Source organism: Pagrus pagrus (assembly GCF_965226575.1).
Source record: "Pagrus pagrus genome assembly, chromosome: 8".
Classification (NCBI taxonomy): Eukaryota; Metazoa; Chordata; class Actinopteri; order Spariformes; family Sparidae; genus Pagrus; species Pagrus pagrus.
The window spans coordinates 23712011-23729404 of record NC_140192.1 but is presented as its reverse complement, the minus strand read 5'-3'; the positions used below and the strand labels follow the sequence as shown (position 1 = coordinate 23729404).

The following is a 17394-nucleotide window of genomic DNA, read 5'->3' as shown; positions in this document are numbered from 1 at the left end:
ACTGGCTTTGACAGATTGGGTTTAGTCATTCAGGCTGCTTTTTTTTATCAGATGAACAGCATTAATTGTGCTGTACATTCATGTTCTGCAGGAGTACAGCAGGGGGCAGTCTAGCACCACTGAATGATGCTTAGGTCCGGTCACAAACAGGACACAGTCTCCCTCCCTCTCGCGTTCCCTTCAACTTAACAGGACTTTCTAGTTGCTATCTGGCAACACTTAGTGCCAGCATGGAAATTGATGTAAGAGAGATAAAGGGGAACTCTGAAATCCAAACTTCAGTTTCACTCCACTGAGACAGAGCAGGGGGAAAGTTAGCCTGGTGTGTGGTTAATGTAAGCCAAAGTACTGAATATTACCCTCCCACAGTGCCGCGGCTCCGAGCCGTAAGGACGCGGGTTGTGTTTTGAAACAAATAATGCAAGATACAGCTCTCAACGTGCCACACTGAGTGCTTGAATAAATCATTTTGACTTGTCTGTTTTGTTAACATTTTTAATATATCTTCTTGTGTTCAGGGGATTTCTTAATATTAAGAGAACACATCAAATGTTCTAATTGTAATTAAATCCAACTAAAGAGACTTGTCAAAATGATTTAGTTTATTGATTTTGTGTATTGATATTTTAGCCAAAATATTACAAATTACGCTGCCATGGTTTTACTTTGTTCGTGCTTGTGATTGTCTATTTTAATTAAACATTCCATTTGAATTTCAGCTTGTGCTCAGATGTGAAGCGTGCCCAGTTCAAGTGTAGCCTTTAAATAAATTTGAAATGGTTTAGCAGATTTGACAGTGGGAAATATTATTTGACTTTGTTTTATGACAAGCGAGTGTTGTTCCGAGAAATTCCGGTGCAGACTTGTTGAAGCACAATTTTAAAAGAAAGGGGAATTAAGTTTTATGACAAGTACGATTTGCTGGGTGAAGGTAAATTGCTGCCGGAAGTTTTAGTCACAAAATCAAATCAGAACTTAACTAACTCAAAAAATGGATATAGAGCACTACTTTTCTTTGGTGGTTCAGATAGTAACACAGACGGTATTTAATACATGGTAGTATGAGAAGGAAAAAGAAGAGACATCTCTCATTTTTTGTTTGAGAAGTTACACATTTATTTTCATGTTTTCAAGACTGATATAAAGATATAGAAGCACATATGCTCAGTGTGATATAATAATATAAATATTTTTTTTTTTACATGAGCACACAGGTAAGAATTCAGCAGCATTAAACACAAAAGCAAGAGGAGCACAGTGAGCTTCCCTCCGTGTGTGCGCTCAGATATTCACAGTGACTGTCGCCGACCACCAGATAATATGTCTCTGACCACACAGTCATCTACATCTGGAGCTCCCTTTAGCATTTCCCCCCTCTTTTTCCTGTTCGATCCAGAATTCTTCATCGTTGTTGTTGTTTTTTTTTTTTCCCTCCGCCTTCCTCTGGTCACTGACATCCACAGCGGGCTCCTTCCCACTCCCTCTTCCCCAGGCGAAGAGCCTGCTATCTGGTGTAGCGAGCAGTGGGGGGTGGCTGTGATCTCCCAGTCCTGGTGGAAAGGTCCAGGCACTGCAGGGCCCCTATTACCCAGCCGGGGGGCATGGAGACGGGGCAGGGCTGGCCACTGCTGAGCCTGGGTGTCCGGTTCCTCTAGCTGCCAGTCAAAACTTCGCCCTCAGCTACTATAACCAAATGGAGGAGGAATGAAGGGGGACGACAGGTTATACAACCTCAGGCAAATGGAGAAGAAAGCAAGAATTTTTTTTTAAAAACATAAAAGAGGGTATTAAGGTTTCATATAAACATCAAGACAGTGAGGAGCAATTAATTTGTCTGTTGTGTGATAACTTTATCATAAGCGATTAGACGACCAGACTCTAAACATATTTACAATAGATTACATGCCTGCTGTACAGTATATTTATAGCAGAGTATTTGAAAGGAGCGCCGTGTGTGTCTGAAGATGTTTGTAAGTGTGCAGTTATTTATAGCCTCTACAAGAATAGGTTTAAAACAAGTGAGCTCCTTTGTTTGTTTGACTTGAAGTCATGCCTCTGCACCTCCATTGCACATTGTTATCGTAGGAATTATTCCATTGTTTATCAATGTTACAGAGATTTGTAAATTCTTATAATTTGCAGCAAGATGGATAATTTTAGGATGGTTGTATTTTGTAGAGGAAACGTGTGTGTGTGTGTGTGTGTGTGAACATGTGTTGCTGGGTTTGTCTGTGCGCAGGTTTCTGTTGCTGAGCTTACGATGTCTAACATCTTTTTATGATGTATGAAGGGAAATGGTTGTTTTGCTTATTAGTATACAAATATGAATTATTGAATAGTTTCTTTCCAATTCTCCTACACAGCTGAATCAGAGAAAGACTCTTTGTGTGTGAGAAAGTGAAGTTGAGCCTGAGAGAGAAAGATTTCCTTTTGGGAGATTTGGTTATGGTACCAAGGCCACTCAGGTTTTATTTGAAAAAAGAAATTTAGCTGTGAGCATTATTCAAATGCACTGGACATTTCCAATGTTTAATTTATGCCTATTTCTGCTTTGTATACTCACTGTCTGTTAGTTAAATTTACATGAAGTTGCAGCTCTATTCAAAAGTTTGGATGTGAGCCTTTCAAACTTTTCTTTCGTAGAAGTGGAAAAGTTGAGGAAATGTAATTGTTTAATTGTGTTGTTATTGTGAGGAGTTGTTTGCATTAATATTCAGATGCAGGTTTGTGCGTGCGTGCGTGTGAAAGGAAAATGAAATACCGACGGCGCAGTGTGCGAGCGTGTGTGTGTGCGCGCAGTTCAGTGTCCGACCGGCTCCACAACAGTAAGAGCAGGACTGCAGACACACTCTTGAGGGGCTGTTGAACCTCATATTCACATTAACCTTAGACTGTAAACACAATGAAGAGCTTTATTTTCATTCTCCTCTCGCCCTCGCCCTCTCCCTCGCTCCTTTTCCGCACACACACACACACACACACACACACACACACACACACACACACACACACACACACACACACACACACACAGAAATTAAACTATTTGATTGTTGATTATTAAGCTCTCTCTCTCTCTCTGTCCCTCTTGTTGATGTTGTTCAGCCAAACAGGATAGATCATAATTGGTACACACACCAATAAATCTGCTTTATACAGTAATAGTCTCCATTTCACCACTCTTCAAGTCCCCCATCAAAACTGATTCCTTCCAGTGAGTTATTAATTTAAAATATTCTTTGCTCACATTTTAAATAATGGATTTCTTGTACTTGAATTTGATAAATATGTTTTTCTAGGAAAGATTAAGTATTAGGCATGGTTTGCATTTTCAGCATTTGTTGTAATTGCTGCTGAGGTCTTATCAATCATTAAAAATCTCTCGAAACTTACACGTGAAATTATTAAAACAGATGAATATTTTCTTGCTCTTTCTGTTTCTGACAGATTTGATTCCCGCAAGAAAACTTTTTGAAATAGCTGCCACAAGGCGCTCCCACAAATGGCACAATGCTGCTGTATTAAAACAAGCTTCCCTGATTAGCAACTTTACTTTCCCACATATATCTTCACTCAACCACCGAATTAATCTGTTGTCAAAGGCTAAAGAGCCCTGCCAAAACCAGAATACAGGGTTTTAGGAAAGGTTAATTTTCAGATGGTACTTTTCTTGTTTGGTGATGAGAGGGGAGGTATAGAGGTTATGGTTTTGGCAGATGGGTGCAGAGAAGGTTAGAGATGGGGCATAGGAGCCTTTTAGGGTAGAAGAGAGGGTATTGGGGCTTGGAGTGACAGGGTTAGGGACTCGGGGTGTGGGGTGTGTGAGGTCAGATGCTGGGGTTTTGGGGTTGAGTATGGAAGGGTCAGCTTTGACGTGCTGCGGCTGAGCACGGTACATGACCTCGGCCTCTGAGATGATTGGCAAGGAGGAAAGGAGCTCTGACGGCTCATACTCATCCTCCTCGTCGTCATCCTCTTCAGCTGAAGGCCCAGAAAGCCTCCAGGGTCAGGGTGTTGAACCTGCGACACCAGGCCTGTATCTTTGTTGAAACCCAATCTTATTTTTACGCTTTGTTCCATGCTGGTTATGACTCTGCATATGAATGTGTTTGAATGTGTGCCGTTTCCAATCGCACATATGGTCGGTGTGCGTTCTCAGGAGTTTTTGCCTCACGAGGGTCACTCTGGGGTCTTGAATGTATACATTCTTCGCACACACTGTTCTCACTTTTTTGTTCCCACTTTTCTTTTGCTGACGGTTTTTTGTTTTTCTCTCTCCACAGCTTTTTGTCATTGTTGTTTGGAACTTTGAACTCTATATGATTCCCCTGGCTTTGCTGCTGCCTTTGGCCTGGAACTATATCCTCATCGCATCGGGGAAGGATACCAGGCAAGATGTGGTGAGTCAACCTCATAGCTTCTTTTCATTTCGCTGTAAAAGCCTCTTGCACGGCAACTCAGGCACCATTGTTTCATGAGAACATTCCGCTCTTATTTTATTTACGGCATTAATCACATCTCCTGACATTGCATTGCTTTGATACTAGACTTAATACAAACGGTACATACTTGTGCTTCACACACGATTGCTCTAGATGTACAGATGAGTAAGATGAGGATAATACAAACTCATTTCAAATAAACCTTTTGATTAAATTGCAGTCGTAAACTTAAAACAAATTGGAATTTAATTTAAAAATCTCTCAGCTGAATTTTTTTTTTTTTAATAAAAAATAAAAAAAGCAAAACTCCATCTGCCCCTTGAGAAGCTGCATTTTCAGTGCAATCTCACATTTCTCACTTTGCCTTCTTTGAGGCAAAGAAAAGGGAGAAATAATAGGCTGTCACCTTGAGCTACGTTACGCCACTTACCTGGTAGTATATTTATTTAATTCATTTATTTTTATCTCTATACCAATTAAATGATGTCAAAGCAATGTCATGGAGAAACAGACATGTTTTAATCATGGCCAGGCACATTTGGAGAGCAGAGAGTGAAAACCAGAGAGAGAGCTGGACTATGGAGTAAGCGTGAACAATGAAGTGATTAATTTTAATAAGAGCTTTTTTTTTTTTTCTCCAAGACTCAGTTGGAAATAACCAGTTAACAGACCTCAGATTTTCTCGCAGACTCTCGGCTTCTATATGTGTACATTTATCTCTTCATAAGGATTCTTTGGGTCGGATTGGATTTGGAAGAGATTTTCAATTCAGTCATTATAATGAACCAAATCTCATTGCTGTGTGTCAATGAAATATTGCATAAAAATTGAATTATATGTGAACTGTAAAGAACTTACAACAGATTTATTTGCTAAGTATTCAGAGCTGAGCTTTATTATTTATAACCCTTTACTTTTATATTTGTTTGTATAAAAAGTTGACAATAAAATCCACATATGACGACCACCATGAGACAGATACAAGCCATCTGTTCTTGATAATAACCTGCTTGTTTTACAGCAGTTTGTGGTACATATTGTAATTTAGGGTATTTAAACTGGATAAAGTCAGTTAAGTCAGGAATTAAAGGTTTGCCGTTGCAAGTAGACAAAATAAAACACTTAATTTGTCAGTGATACAGACTTAAATGGCTGAGGAGTTTTTTTCTCCGCCTGTAGATGGCGACATTGCTTGACAAAAAAAAAATCCCACATGCCTTAAGACAAAACCCGGCATGATGATCTGTCCCCCCACCTGCTGCTTGTATTTATCCAGACCTAATGATATTCTTTTCCCATGCACCTCCTAATTAAAATGAGGCAACAAAGGTTACATATTCTTGTAATGTGCCACTCACTTCACGTACGATTAAGTACATGTAACTCCTACTTCATGCAAAATTGCTTTTCTCTGCTCCTTGAAAGGGACTGTTGTGTCTCAAGTACCCCAGGAACTGGTTGCAACATTAAAAAATGTTGATACTCGTATGACAAGTGCCTCTTAATATGACAGCACTGTTCTGATTAGTTCCACAAAGTTGTCCTATGCTCAGAGATAAGAGGACATAGGAACGTGTATTACTGTACTTCCATAGGATCTTTCAGTTTCATTGTTGTCTCAGTAACATTTAAACACTGTCATTTTGATTTACATGCACTTTTCCACGTATTTTTGACTGACTCAAACCTATCTAAGTCAGTTGTACTATTTAATGCCTTTGCTACCAACTATAACTCATCTTTCACTTTGCCACTCTTTTGGATTTTTTTCTTCTGCCCACTCCAAGCTGAAGGGGTTTTTGCCTCTGAAGGTTGCTTCAATATCATCATCTTCAGAGTGTGGTTTGAAGGTTTTAGCTTGAATTCTAAGGACTTATCTGCTTGAGATCTCCGAGGCCAGGGATGATTCTTCACCGTGAGATCAGTGCTGCAAAGTTTACTATTTGGCTTCTTTCAATTAGATGGAATCAGTCTCCACTCTCCGATATGAGCACAATCAACAATGGCTTTAAGTGATCGTATTGTGCCCTTATTACACTTTAAGACTCTTGATTTGTGTGGATTGTAGTGTCCGTGCTGGTATTTGTTAGTGGCAGGTATGCAGAGAAGTTGGTTCGGGGCAGGTGGTGAGATAGTCAGAGGCAAATACGCAGTGGAAGAGAATGGGACAGCGGTAGAGTATACAGGTTGTAATGAATGTGCAGGTGTGTGCTTGATGCATGAATACTGAATATTGTGTGTGTTATGATGCCGGTGCTCTGCCCTCTGATGTAGTCTGGTATGTTCTCTTTTATTCCAAGGTTATGATTTCAGGCACCTCCGAAGTGTAGAACCACAGCTCATCCACACTCATACACAGGCATTTGCATTTCCATTTGCATGTGTGAGTCACTCCAGTTGTGTGTTTGCACGGCACTACTATGTGTGTGGGAAAATACAGGGTGTCCACATCAAGATAAAAGTTGTCTGTGTGTCTGTGGGAGAAATATGTGTGTGGATATTTTCTATCTTCATATCCATGAATGCGTGCAGACATTATTTGCAACGTTATATCAAAAGAAAGTGGGATTAATTGTCGACGACTGGCACTGTTAGTGCTCCTCTTCCCTGTTGCTGCTGCTGTGACAGCACGGCTGACACTAAGGATGGGTATCGTTAGAATCTTATTGATACCAGTGTTTATACCGATACTGCTTAACGATAGCTATACTTATCGGTATGCTAATTGATTCTACGCTCCATAATTTTGTGCAAAAACTAAAGACAAGACATGAAAAGATGTGAAAACATCCAGAAAGGATTGGTATTAGTGAAATAATTAAACTTGTAATTACTGAAAAAAATGAGTTTCCTGGCTAGACAGGAGAAATTGCCACAGATGTAAGAATTACTTAAGACATACAGTCCTTGACCTTCCCGGAGGCTTATTTTTAAAAGGATAACGAGCGTTACTCAAATAAGATACACAGATTTATAGTTGTATTTGTAAGCACTTGATAAGGTTGCTGGTGTTACCCACTTTACAAGTTTTACACATATTACATTTAGCTGCATTTTCATTAAACATTCTGCGCTGTCAGCCACGACTGGAGAGCTCAGAATGTAAGCATGCACTCAGACAACGTCAAACATAATTGCTTGACTCCGGCAGCTTTGTCATCATTAGAGGACGCTTTGAGTTAAAAAATAAACGTTAGCTAAGAATTAATTAACCGTATGCACCAATACTAACACCTTTTGTCCTGGAGCTTATCGATATTTAGGTTTTAACTGGCACCAGGAAAATTAGTACCAGATATTGATACCGATCTCTAGCTGACGTCTCTCTCGTCTCACTGTTGCAGGCTTACTGCCTCAGGATTTGTAAATGTCGTGAACTTTCTCCATTTTCTCTTTTGTCAACTTTCTGCCTCATCCAGTTGTCACGGTACTATCTTGTGTCAAACTTGAAAACATACAGCAAATGTATCATGCATCGGTGTAAGCATTCATTATTTTATTAAGGCATTTGTGTTTGCAAATGCTGCACATACACACATTCTAACACACACACTCAGACACAAGCATCCCCCGAGTCCTGTCCCTGTTTGTTTTCAGATCTGCAGCGGTGCAGGGGGGAAGCGGGTACAGCGAGAGCAATACAGTATCTGCGTTCTTCACTTTCTCTCCCAGTCCCCTGGATTCTTCTTCCCAGCCTTTATCAAGCTGAAGTCATGGACGCCTCACTGTCTCGCACTTGGCAGAGAACAGAAAAGAATAGAAGGGAAAACAAGGAGAAAAGGCTTTCTAATTACTTTAAACAACGCACCAAATTAAAGCATTGTGCTGAGCCGAGCAAGGGTCAGCATCCGGAGCGCTGCGGTTTTTTCCAGCAGTCTGGGGTGAGGGTAATGCCAAAGGAATCTGTGCTGAACTCACTGTGAAGGGTGAGAGAGAGCGAGAGAGAGAGAAAACACAAAAAAAGAATACACTTGAGTACAGACTTCCTAATGAACTGAAGGGCCTTGCTTCTTTTGTTGGGTTCAATGTGAGGACCCATCTCTGATTTTACACCGCAACCACAGTCCATAGCCCTGTCTATAGCAAATAAACAAACACAGTGTTCTCTACACGCTGTAATTCACCACTCAGGGTCACCAAGTGGTGCGTGGTTACATGCTGCTTTGCAAACAGATCCCGGATCAGCACTCCTTACCCTCGCCCCAACCTTGACCAGTACCTGCTAAGTAGTCGGTACGTCCTCAGAAACGCGATTAAAGGAGGCGATGCACTAGCAAGGTTGCCGACCTCGTCTCTTATCATGTAGCACTCCGACCTGTGAACCTTGACTCTTCAACACTGTTAGCCGACCTGTGTGTCATGCTGTAACATGCTCACTGAAGCAAACAAACAAAGAAGAGGACCTTTTATACTTTCGAATATATGCAGAGTAGGATACTACTTTTCCCTTGACATTCAGAGCCGATAATGTAACATCAAGGAAGGCCTCTCCTGGCTTTCTGTGTGGAGTCTCCTATTGTGAAGGAGCACGTTAATGACATGACCCTCTCCTCTCCATCTCTATCTTGTTGAAACCTTGAAGACTTCGCGGCTTATATTCATCCCAAGCCTGTTGCAAGGGAAGCTGCCAGTAGGCTCGGCTCGGTCAACCAGAGGACAGGCAGCTCCGCTGGAAGAGAAAAAGGCTGCGAAGTGTGTGTGTGCACGCGTGTGTATCTTTTCATAGCAGTCTGCCGTAGTCATGTGTGTGCGCTACATGAGTGTGTATGATGGGCGTTGAGATTAAGGAGCAGAACACATCCCAGTAGAAATCTTTCCTTGCTGTTCTGTTGGCCCAGAAAGGCCCTTACCAGATGTTATGAAGGTGTTAATTTCAGTGCAGGCTGTTGTAGAGGGCACATACGGAACATGGTGATGTCTCTTTCTATAACAGGATGACGGGCAATTAGGCCTCGTGACACAGGAGAACCATCCTCTTTATCCCATGCTTCAGACCATTACATAGATTCACCCACTGGATCTGGCAAACCATTACAGTAGAGAAGACCTTAATGGTATGAAGGTACTTCACACTTACAGAGATGCCTCCAGCGGTGAGATAAAGCTCACTACTCCTAGGAGATAGATGGCATTTTCATAAAAACAAAACTAGAGTTGGAACTCCTTAATAGAGCGTAACAACCCTTTAAAATAAAATAATTGACTTAGGTTCTCTGCTAATTTTCTTTTTCTTTTTTAAATCCATGTAGTTCCACTTGTAATTTTTTTACTTTCCAGACTGTGAAGCAGTCAGTGTGACAGCAGTGTATTGTTCATTAGTGCAAAAATAATCTGGTTTATCTCCAAGACAGTAATAATGTCTGATTTTATTGGGACATTGTATCATTTCTGGAACAAGACTTCATTGCCATTTTTATCTATTCTATTTTCTGCCTGATTCTGCATCTATAAAAAAACTCGTCTGCGTCTCTAAACACACTGTGCCGTGACATCTGCCCTCATTAAGAGCCATGCACAACACGGGTACAGAGGAGTAAATATTAAGAAAGCTGGAAGGAAAAGACGAAACGCTGCCTATTATACCTCAACTCCTCCAGAAAGTCACACCTCCACTCTTTCCCCATAAAACCTCAACTCTGGAAAGAAAAGGAGTACGAGAAAAGGAGAAGGAGTGGGAGCACGAGGAGACAGAAAAAGACGGAGAGGCATTCAGAGAGACGGAGCGACAGAGAGACAGAGGCAGAGGAAAACAGCGGTGGATGGCAGGCACTCCTCAGTGCGGAGTCAGACATGGCAGTTGGTGACAGGTGACAAAATCAAAAGGTCATGTCACTTTTAACTGGGAGCGCCTGTGCCCCACTGATTTCCCCCGTGCCGCCCCGGCATCACCGCGCTCATCTCTGCTCCTCTCTGCTTCTCTCGCTGCCTCTCTGTCTCTGCTAAACTGGCAGATAGGATGGCAGGCTGGCAGGCAGAAAGACAGGCGACGGGCAGAGTTTGAAGCGGGACGGGAGCATCGGGAGCATCAGGAATGCCACCGCAGAATCCTCCCAGCCTCCCTTTTCATCATGTTGTCTCTCTTTCTCTTCCTTTCCCTCCGTTTGTCGAACTCCCTTCATCACACTGAACCTTTGTAACTGTCTGTGCTCTTTGCTAACAACATCAGCAGCTCAGGGTGTCTGCCTCGGCGCTTGTTGTTGTTGTTTTGTCTATACAGTACGCCCGCTGTAGCTGTTTGCCGTTTCTCTGTTTAAACCTTGAGCTTAAGCCTACAGATGTGAGTGTGTTTGTGCGCAATAGATTGCACATCAAGTATGCTAGATACCAGCTCTGGCCCACTTTTCCACAAATGTATGAGAATGAAAAACAAGAAGACAAGACTGTATCATCTGTCTGAGAAGGACAAACATCTTATACTGAATTGACTGTATTTACTGACTCTCTCAACAATGCCAGTGGAGCATGTAAAACTGTGATTTCCTCTGGATAGCTCCTGAATCTCTGACTAAACATTCTTGCTGATTTGTCAGCAAATAAGCAATGAGAAACGTACATTGTGTTGTGCGACGCTTACATTATTATCCCGCGGCTCAATCTATTCCGAACGCTCACAGATTTGGTGTTGCTTTCATGAATATGTAGCCGCCCTTCTCACCCCCACCCCCAGCCTCCAGCTCCAGTAGCACCCCAGCCTCACCCCTATCCAGCCCCCTGCTGGGTGAGCCCTGGCTGGGGCAGTGCAGATGGAAGGGCCCCCCTCTGAGGGCCACAGCTCTGACAGCTTGTGAAGGGCCTGCGTGGGTCAGCCAGGCTCAGCTAGCAGCCCTTATCAGACGCGCAGCCCTCCCCCAGTCTGCAGAAACTGTGGTGTAGGCAATATGCACACGCACACACACACACACACACATACACAGACACTCATGGACAGTGCATACCAAGTAGGGCCTTGAGATCCCCCAGCCAGCCAGTCGGCCAAACCTCAGCAGCTGGAGAGGTTAAAACCCCCTCACGTATCAAAGAGGAATAGCAGCAGGAGGATGGAGGGAGGGAGGGATAGAGGAATGGGAGAAAAAAGAAGGAGAAAGTATATCTTCATGTTCGCCGGGATGTCTGCCTCGGCGTCAATTCCCCCTGCGGCTGTCATTGGGAAGGTTAGGAGGGGAGATAGTGGAACTCAGCCCGGCCAGCGAGAGAGAGGGTTCGAGTATGCAGGCATTACAGGGGAGGGGTGAAAATGATGTGGCTACCATTTCAGGTAGTAGATTTCTACTTTTCCTCTGTGGAGTTGTGTGCACTTGTTTCACTGACAGGATCTTTTCTGTTTTACTTCAATAAAGTAGCATCCATCCATCCCAACTATTATTTTTTGTTCCTGACTTGTCAAGTCAGATTCACACTCTCCTGTATATCTCTCCTTAGTGTAGTTATACAACTATGGATAGATATGATATCTGGTTAATGCGTGGAATATGTGTTCAGTATTTCTAAGCGAGGCTCTTTACACTTTATATGACTGACTGTAGATAAGGGCTAAGTTCTATGAGGTGCAACCATACTTCTAATCCTCCAACATTGAAGTCAGAGTTAACTTTGCTGGAGTTAGGGGAGTAAGGCACTTACAACTGGACTTAAATCAGGCTTGGCTAAGTTAAGGGGCTTAAGATCACCTTTTTTATCCTACTCACCGTAACACTACAGAGCTATGAGGCTATCCTTTAAGCAGAAGTTTGTGACCCTAAGAGTGTGCTGTCTGTCTTTGAAAAGGCATGATGGGTGCTGTTGTGCTGTTGACTGCGTGCAAGAAACTCCCCGTGGAGGCTGCACGAATATTCCTCTCTGCAATCAATAGGGTATCAGAATTTTCTACCTGAACTGAGACAGAAACTTTATTCTGCTATCCGCTTTTACCATTCTTACAAGTTTTTATTGCATCTCAGTCAACCAGTCTGTGCAGCAAGGGTTCACTCACACAGAAAAACATCAGATCCAAGAACTCTCCGGACTCTTCATCTACCTTACATTCCTCTCTTTTGTCTGACTTTTTTAGAATTCAGTCCGGGCAGACGTTAGCGAGCGCCGTGCACCTCAGCTGGCACAGAGCAACAGTAAATGGTGGAGAAAGATCTGGCTCTGCAAGGCTGAATATGAGTTAGTGCTGACATGAAGATGCAAAACATAGTTTCACAGTGCCAGCTTTGTGAAGTATCAGTTTACCAAATAGAGTAAAGCAGCAGTCATGCAAGGAAGCACTGAAGAATACTAGACACAAAACAAAGATACTACTTTACACCAACTCCGATGATTTGATTTGGCTGTTGTAACATTTCACTATGGTTATTAAAGATTAAGTCAGCCACACACGATTACAACGTCCGTATGCAGAAAAGTAGGCTTTTATCCACAATAAAGACTATCTTTAACTGAGTGTACAGTGCATTTTGGCTCTTTTTTTGGACAATAAATTACCCTCAAAATATGAGTGTATGGAGGAGGAGAGAGAGTCTATAACCACAACTGTAAAAAAGCAGTGTCCAAAAAGAGCGATCACTATCAACTACTCAATTACTAGTGAAAAAGCAACCAGATAAACTCTTAAAGCAAAGATGCACGAGGCCATACATCTGCGCTGGATTATTCGTACTGTATTATCATGTGTATTATTAATGCAATATTAATACTACATTTTTAATATCGTGGTTATTTTGAATATCATGACATTGCGACATCCCTAGTTTATATTGCTAACTGGTTATGTAGCACAATTACTGATTTTCATCATTGATGGTGGTTGTTTAACAACGAATACGACAACTCTGATGATCCCATGTTTCTCCACGACGTCATCACATACTGTGTGTTTAATTTGAATGGCAAGCTACTCGTCCCTCTCAGTGTTCTGCGTTGATGGGCTATACAGTAAGAGTGAAAACACCGGAGTGATGCAGCAGACCTTCCGAGCCAACTCAACAGAAACTTAATTCTTGCAAATCGGCTTTTTAGTCACAAGCCACCAAGGCCAAACAGATGTATTCATACCTTCACAGCCATTTGAACTCTCAATGTCATTGTACTCGCATCTATTCTTTGTGTGTATTTTATATTATCACCATCTTTGTATGTATTTATGGGGCACAGTGTAATCTGTAAGAGTAGCCTGCATCATCTCTGTATCATTTGAATAGGTCTGAATATGTTAATCCCCACCTCAGCAGATATTGAATTGACTGGAGCAGCTCTGCAGGCAATGTGAGCTCGACGCGATCCTGTCGACAGCAAGGCTTTGATGCTGTCGTGCTGTAATGATAGTAATTCAAACAACATGATAATGGGGGGATAAGCAGACAAATGATATCATACACCAAACAGGTCTTAGAAAGAGAGGAAGAATGAGACAAATAGAGAGAGAGAGGTAGAGAAAGGAAGATGTTTGGAATTCATCGGCTGCACTGAGGTAATTTATATCCTCCCTTACTGAGACAGTAGCTCCAGTGCACACATTTAGCCGTGGCAATCTTCAGGGCAGATGACATGTTCTGTGTCTTTTTATTTATTAATTTTACACTGTGTCTCATTGCAGGAAACATGACTTCTCTCTGTAACCAGAGGCGATAGAGGAGAGAAAGCAGAGCGGAGAGCACGGGGAGACAAACGACTCTATCATTCTCTCTGTCTCTCTAGGTCATGCTTCTCCAGCTAGCTCATGCTCATTCCCTTTGTTTAAAGTTTGGAGCGTGTGCCAGGCGTGCCCTACTAAAGCCTCTGTGTGGAGGAATCCATTATGTTTGTATTTTGGCACGGGTGAAAGGATTTGGGAGGAACCATGATGACTTTATAAACAGTTATAGTTCATTTGTTTAGCGATGCCAGGAGGCTTTCATTTTACAGTATCGCGTCTGCATCTTTTGCCGCGGCTGAGCACAAGAATTCCCTCTCTGGTGTTTGTATACTGGAGTCGTCAATGTATTCTGTATCAATGAAGAGAGTGTGAACTGTGAACAGTGAGGCTTATTTGTCTCGTCGCTGATGGAGTCTCAGTGAACTGGGAATAACCAGTTGCTACAAAGTCAGACAGTTAAAACGAAGAGTGCCATGCATACATGCACAACACTTTGCCCTAGTGACTGTGAGCTATTGATAGAACACACACACAAACACACGCACGCACTATTGACTCTACCCTCTCAACTCTGCTGTTCTGAACTCCTCTTTGTTTGTGTGGGAAGCTGCATTTACATAAGAGGCTTATGTCAGCCGCCACATAGTTTCCCCCCTTATTCCAATGAAAAACAAAAAGGACAAAAGCTATTGTCTTGTTAAGTAATGATTTTTGGATTTCTCCATACCGGTTTGTGCTGTTCTGGAGGTGGTTAGGGGGTTGTGGCGATGTTGAGGCTGGGCGAAGGTTTTTTTTTTTTTTGTTTTCTCGGGGGGTTGGGGTCGGTTACACAGTGCAACAATGAGAGCAGATGAATGCTGAGGTTGACAGCTGTAGGGCTTATGATATCGGTGTTTGTTTATGTAAATTGGGAGCAACAATATGACCTTGTGGCTTCTGATGTGTGATTGACAGAAAGAGAATGGATGAGAGATGCAGCGGTGATCTGTGGTTTTTGCCTCAGTGGCATCAGACTACACTCGTGAACTTGTGCGTGCTCGCGAACACGCGACTCGAGCACTGCATCTCCAAACAGTAATCAGATTTAGTTTCACTGAACAGAGGCCCGCGTTGCTCTTTCCATATAGCCCGAGACGTTTGTTTATTTGCTTGCTTTCCACACACAAATAAAGGTCTGAGCTGTCTGTGAAGAGCTGCATTTTCCGTTCAGACATTTTTCTACTACAGTTCCATTTCTTAACAGGAGGAACTTCAGCTTGCTTGAACCATTGTTGGGTTGTACACAATCCATATGTTCCTTTGTGTTTGTGGCTCTGACTGTGTGCACATGAGTGTGTTCCTGTCATTTTTTCCCTGTGTCGTACAGTATGTATCTCGGTGTCTTGGGGCTTCAGAGCTACACCAGCTCCGGTTTCATCGGTCGTGGACCACTGAAGCACATAGTTGCCGTTCTTTGTGACTTGCTCTCTGTGCTGCAGGCTTTCTTCTCTCTTCTCTCACGGAGCATCATCCTGGGAGAGGATGGGAAACGATGGATAGATAGATAGATGAATGTATAGCGTCAGGAGGGCTGACGGTAGAGGTGCGAGACGAGTGCAAAGGTTAGCGGGGTCAGAAGAGACGGAGCCGAATCAGACGAGTTGTGCTGCCTCGTCCCGCTGAACGCTATAAGATTTGAATGCTTTTGTGCAATGCGATTTGAGTGGATGAATAGACTTTAATCCTCAGCCCGTTGAAATTCAAAGCCCGAGCGTTCGCTTACATTTCCAGAAGTGTCAACACATTTGAACAACAGAATGTTTCTAAAATTAAATTCTAATTCTAAATCATTCTGCGGCTCGTGACATATTAGCACACACCAATCTAATAGTTGTGCTATCCGCATGCTTTCCATACTCATTAGCCAACTCATGCCAGACATAAGCATATCCAATCAGCTTTAGTATGCCTCTTTGGCTGTTCTGATGATATTAACCCTGTGTTATCTAATGTTTATCTGTACCATAGCTGTTGCATAAACATTATTTTTTTCTCTCCCCTCTGTTGCAACTGTCAGCAGGCAGTGGAGGACCTGCTGGAGGACGAGGATGAGGATTTTGACAAAGATGACAAGGTAATTATGTCTTGTGTCTGGGATGCACTCGCACGCAAACACACACTCCAGCGTACGCACACGCATACACACACCGCCTCAGGAGGGGTTGACACTGCTTCATAAACCGGAAACACAAACAGACGAACGAAATGACTCCGTCTTCCCCTCCCGCCTCCTCCCCCGTTCAGTTATTGTCACCGCCTGAGGCACAAACACATGTACAAAGATTGTACAACCTTTTAACCTTTTGAAAAGTTTCCTCTGTAGGTATATACACGACACATTCCTCATCTTTCTTCTTTGTGGTTTGCTTTGCTTTGGTCTTTTACTGCAGTTCGGTGCACTATCCTTATTTTTCCCTTCATATTACGCTTTGCCAAATTTATTTTACCAAAATGTTCTGCTTCAGTCCCGCTTCCTGAGAACATGCACCCACATAAAGTGCTTAGTTAGCTATTTAGGTCCGTTCACTGCCCCTTTATGTTCCAGTAAAACAGCATCTGGGCTTGTCCAGACACTATCAGGTAACAACAGGTGGCTGCTTTACTGCCTCCGCTCGTTTACACTGGAGAAACAGCTCCTGAAACAAATGCCACTGGATCGGATACAGTGCCATGTCAATGTTCCACCTGGGAATGGTAATTGAAATGGTGCAGCTCGTTACATCTATCCAACGTGTTGTCTGGTGTTGTCTGGTGTTGTCTGTTTTTTTTGGTGAGACACACTTCAAATTAAAAACGTTTCCTGTTTGATACTCCAGTCCAGACAAAATTAGAATTGAGCTTTTAAGTGAAGTCCAAATCATTTACTGCCGTGAGCTACCTTGACTGAACAACTGGAAATCTGAAATTACTTGAGCTGACAATTGATGCCTTACAGCCACACTCCAGCAATATAAAGGTTAGTAGGCCAATATGTGGCAAATTGCATGGTCTGTTTTGGTAATCTTTTTGGAGGAAATCTCTGGCTGTTTGAAATGGTAATTGTAAAGGCCTTTGACCAGGCAATTTGATATCCGAAAATGATTTTGCCCGAGGACCCTCTGTATGCTGAATTTACTTATGCAACTACAACCTTGCTAAAGCCTCTTCCATTTTTGTAGGGTCATAAGTGCAAGCCTGCAACAAAAGGGTTAAAAAGAAAACATATTTAAAGTGCAGATGGTCAAATAGTCATCCCACCAGCAAGTCAGGCAATCAGTCAGCCAGGCAGCCAGTTGGGCGATGAGCACACAAAGATAC

The 17394-nt window shown here is 42.5% G+C and overlaps 1 protein-coding gene across 6 annotated transcripts in view; it reads left to right on the top strand.

Annotated features, from left to right (window-relative positions):
* Positions 1-17394, top strand: part of mctp1a (multiple C2 domains, transmembrane 1a) — a 150403-nt gene that overhangs the window by 105639 nt on the left and 27370 nt on the right. For 4 of the 6 annotated variants that reach the window (XM_084360088.1, XM_084360086.1, XM_084360089.1 and 1 more), the window contains 2 exons: positions 4284-4400; positions 16115-16171. In XM_084360088.1, the coding sequence (XP_084216214.1) occupies positions 4284-4400; positions 16115-16171 (174 nt within the window). The remainder of the gene's footprint in view (positions 1-4283; positions 4401-16114; positions 16172-17394) is intronic. The other 2 variants (XM_084360087.1, XM_084360090.1) reach the window with 1 other exon arrangement.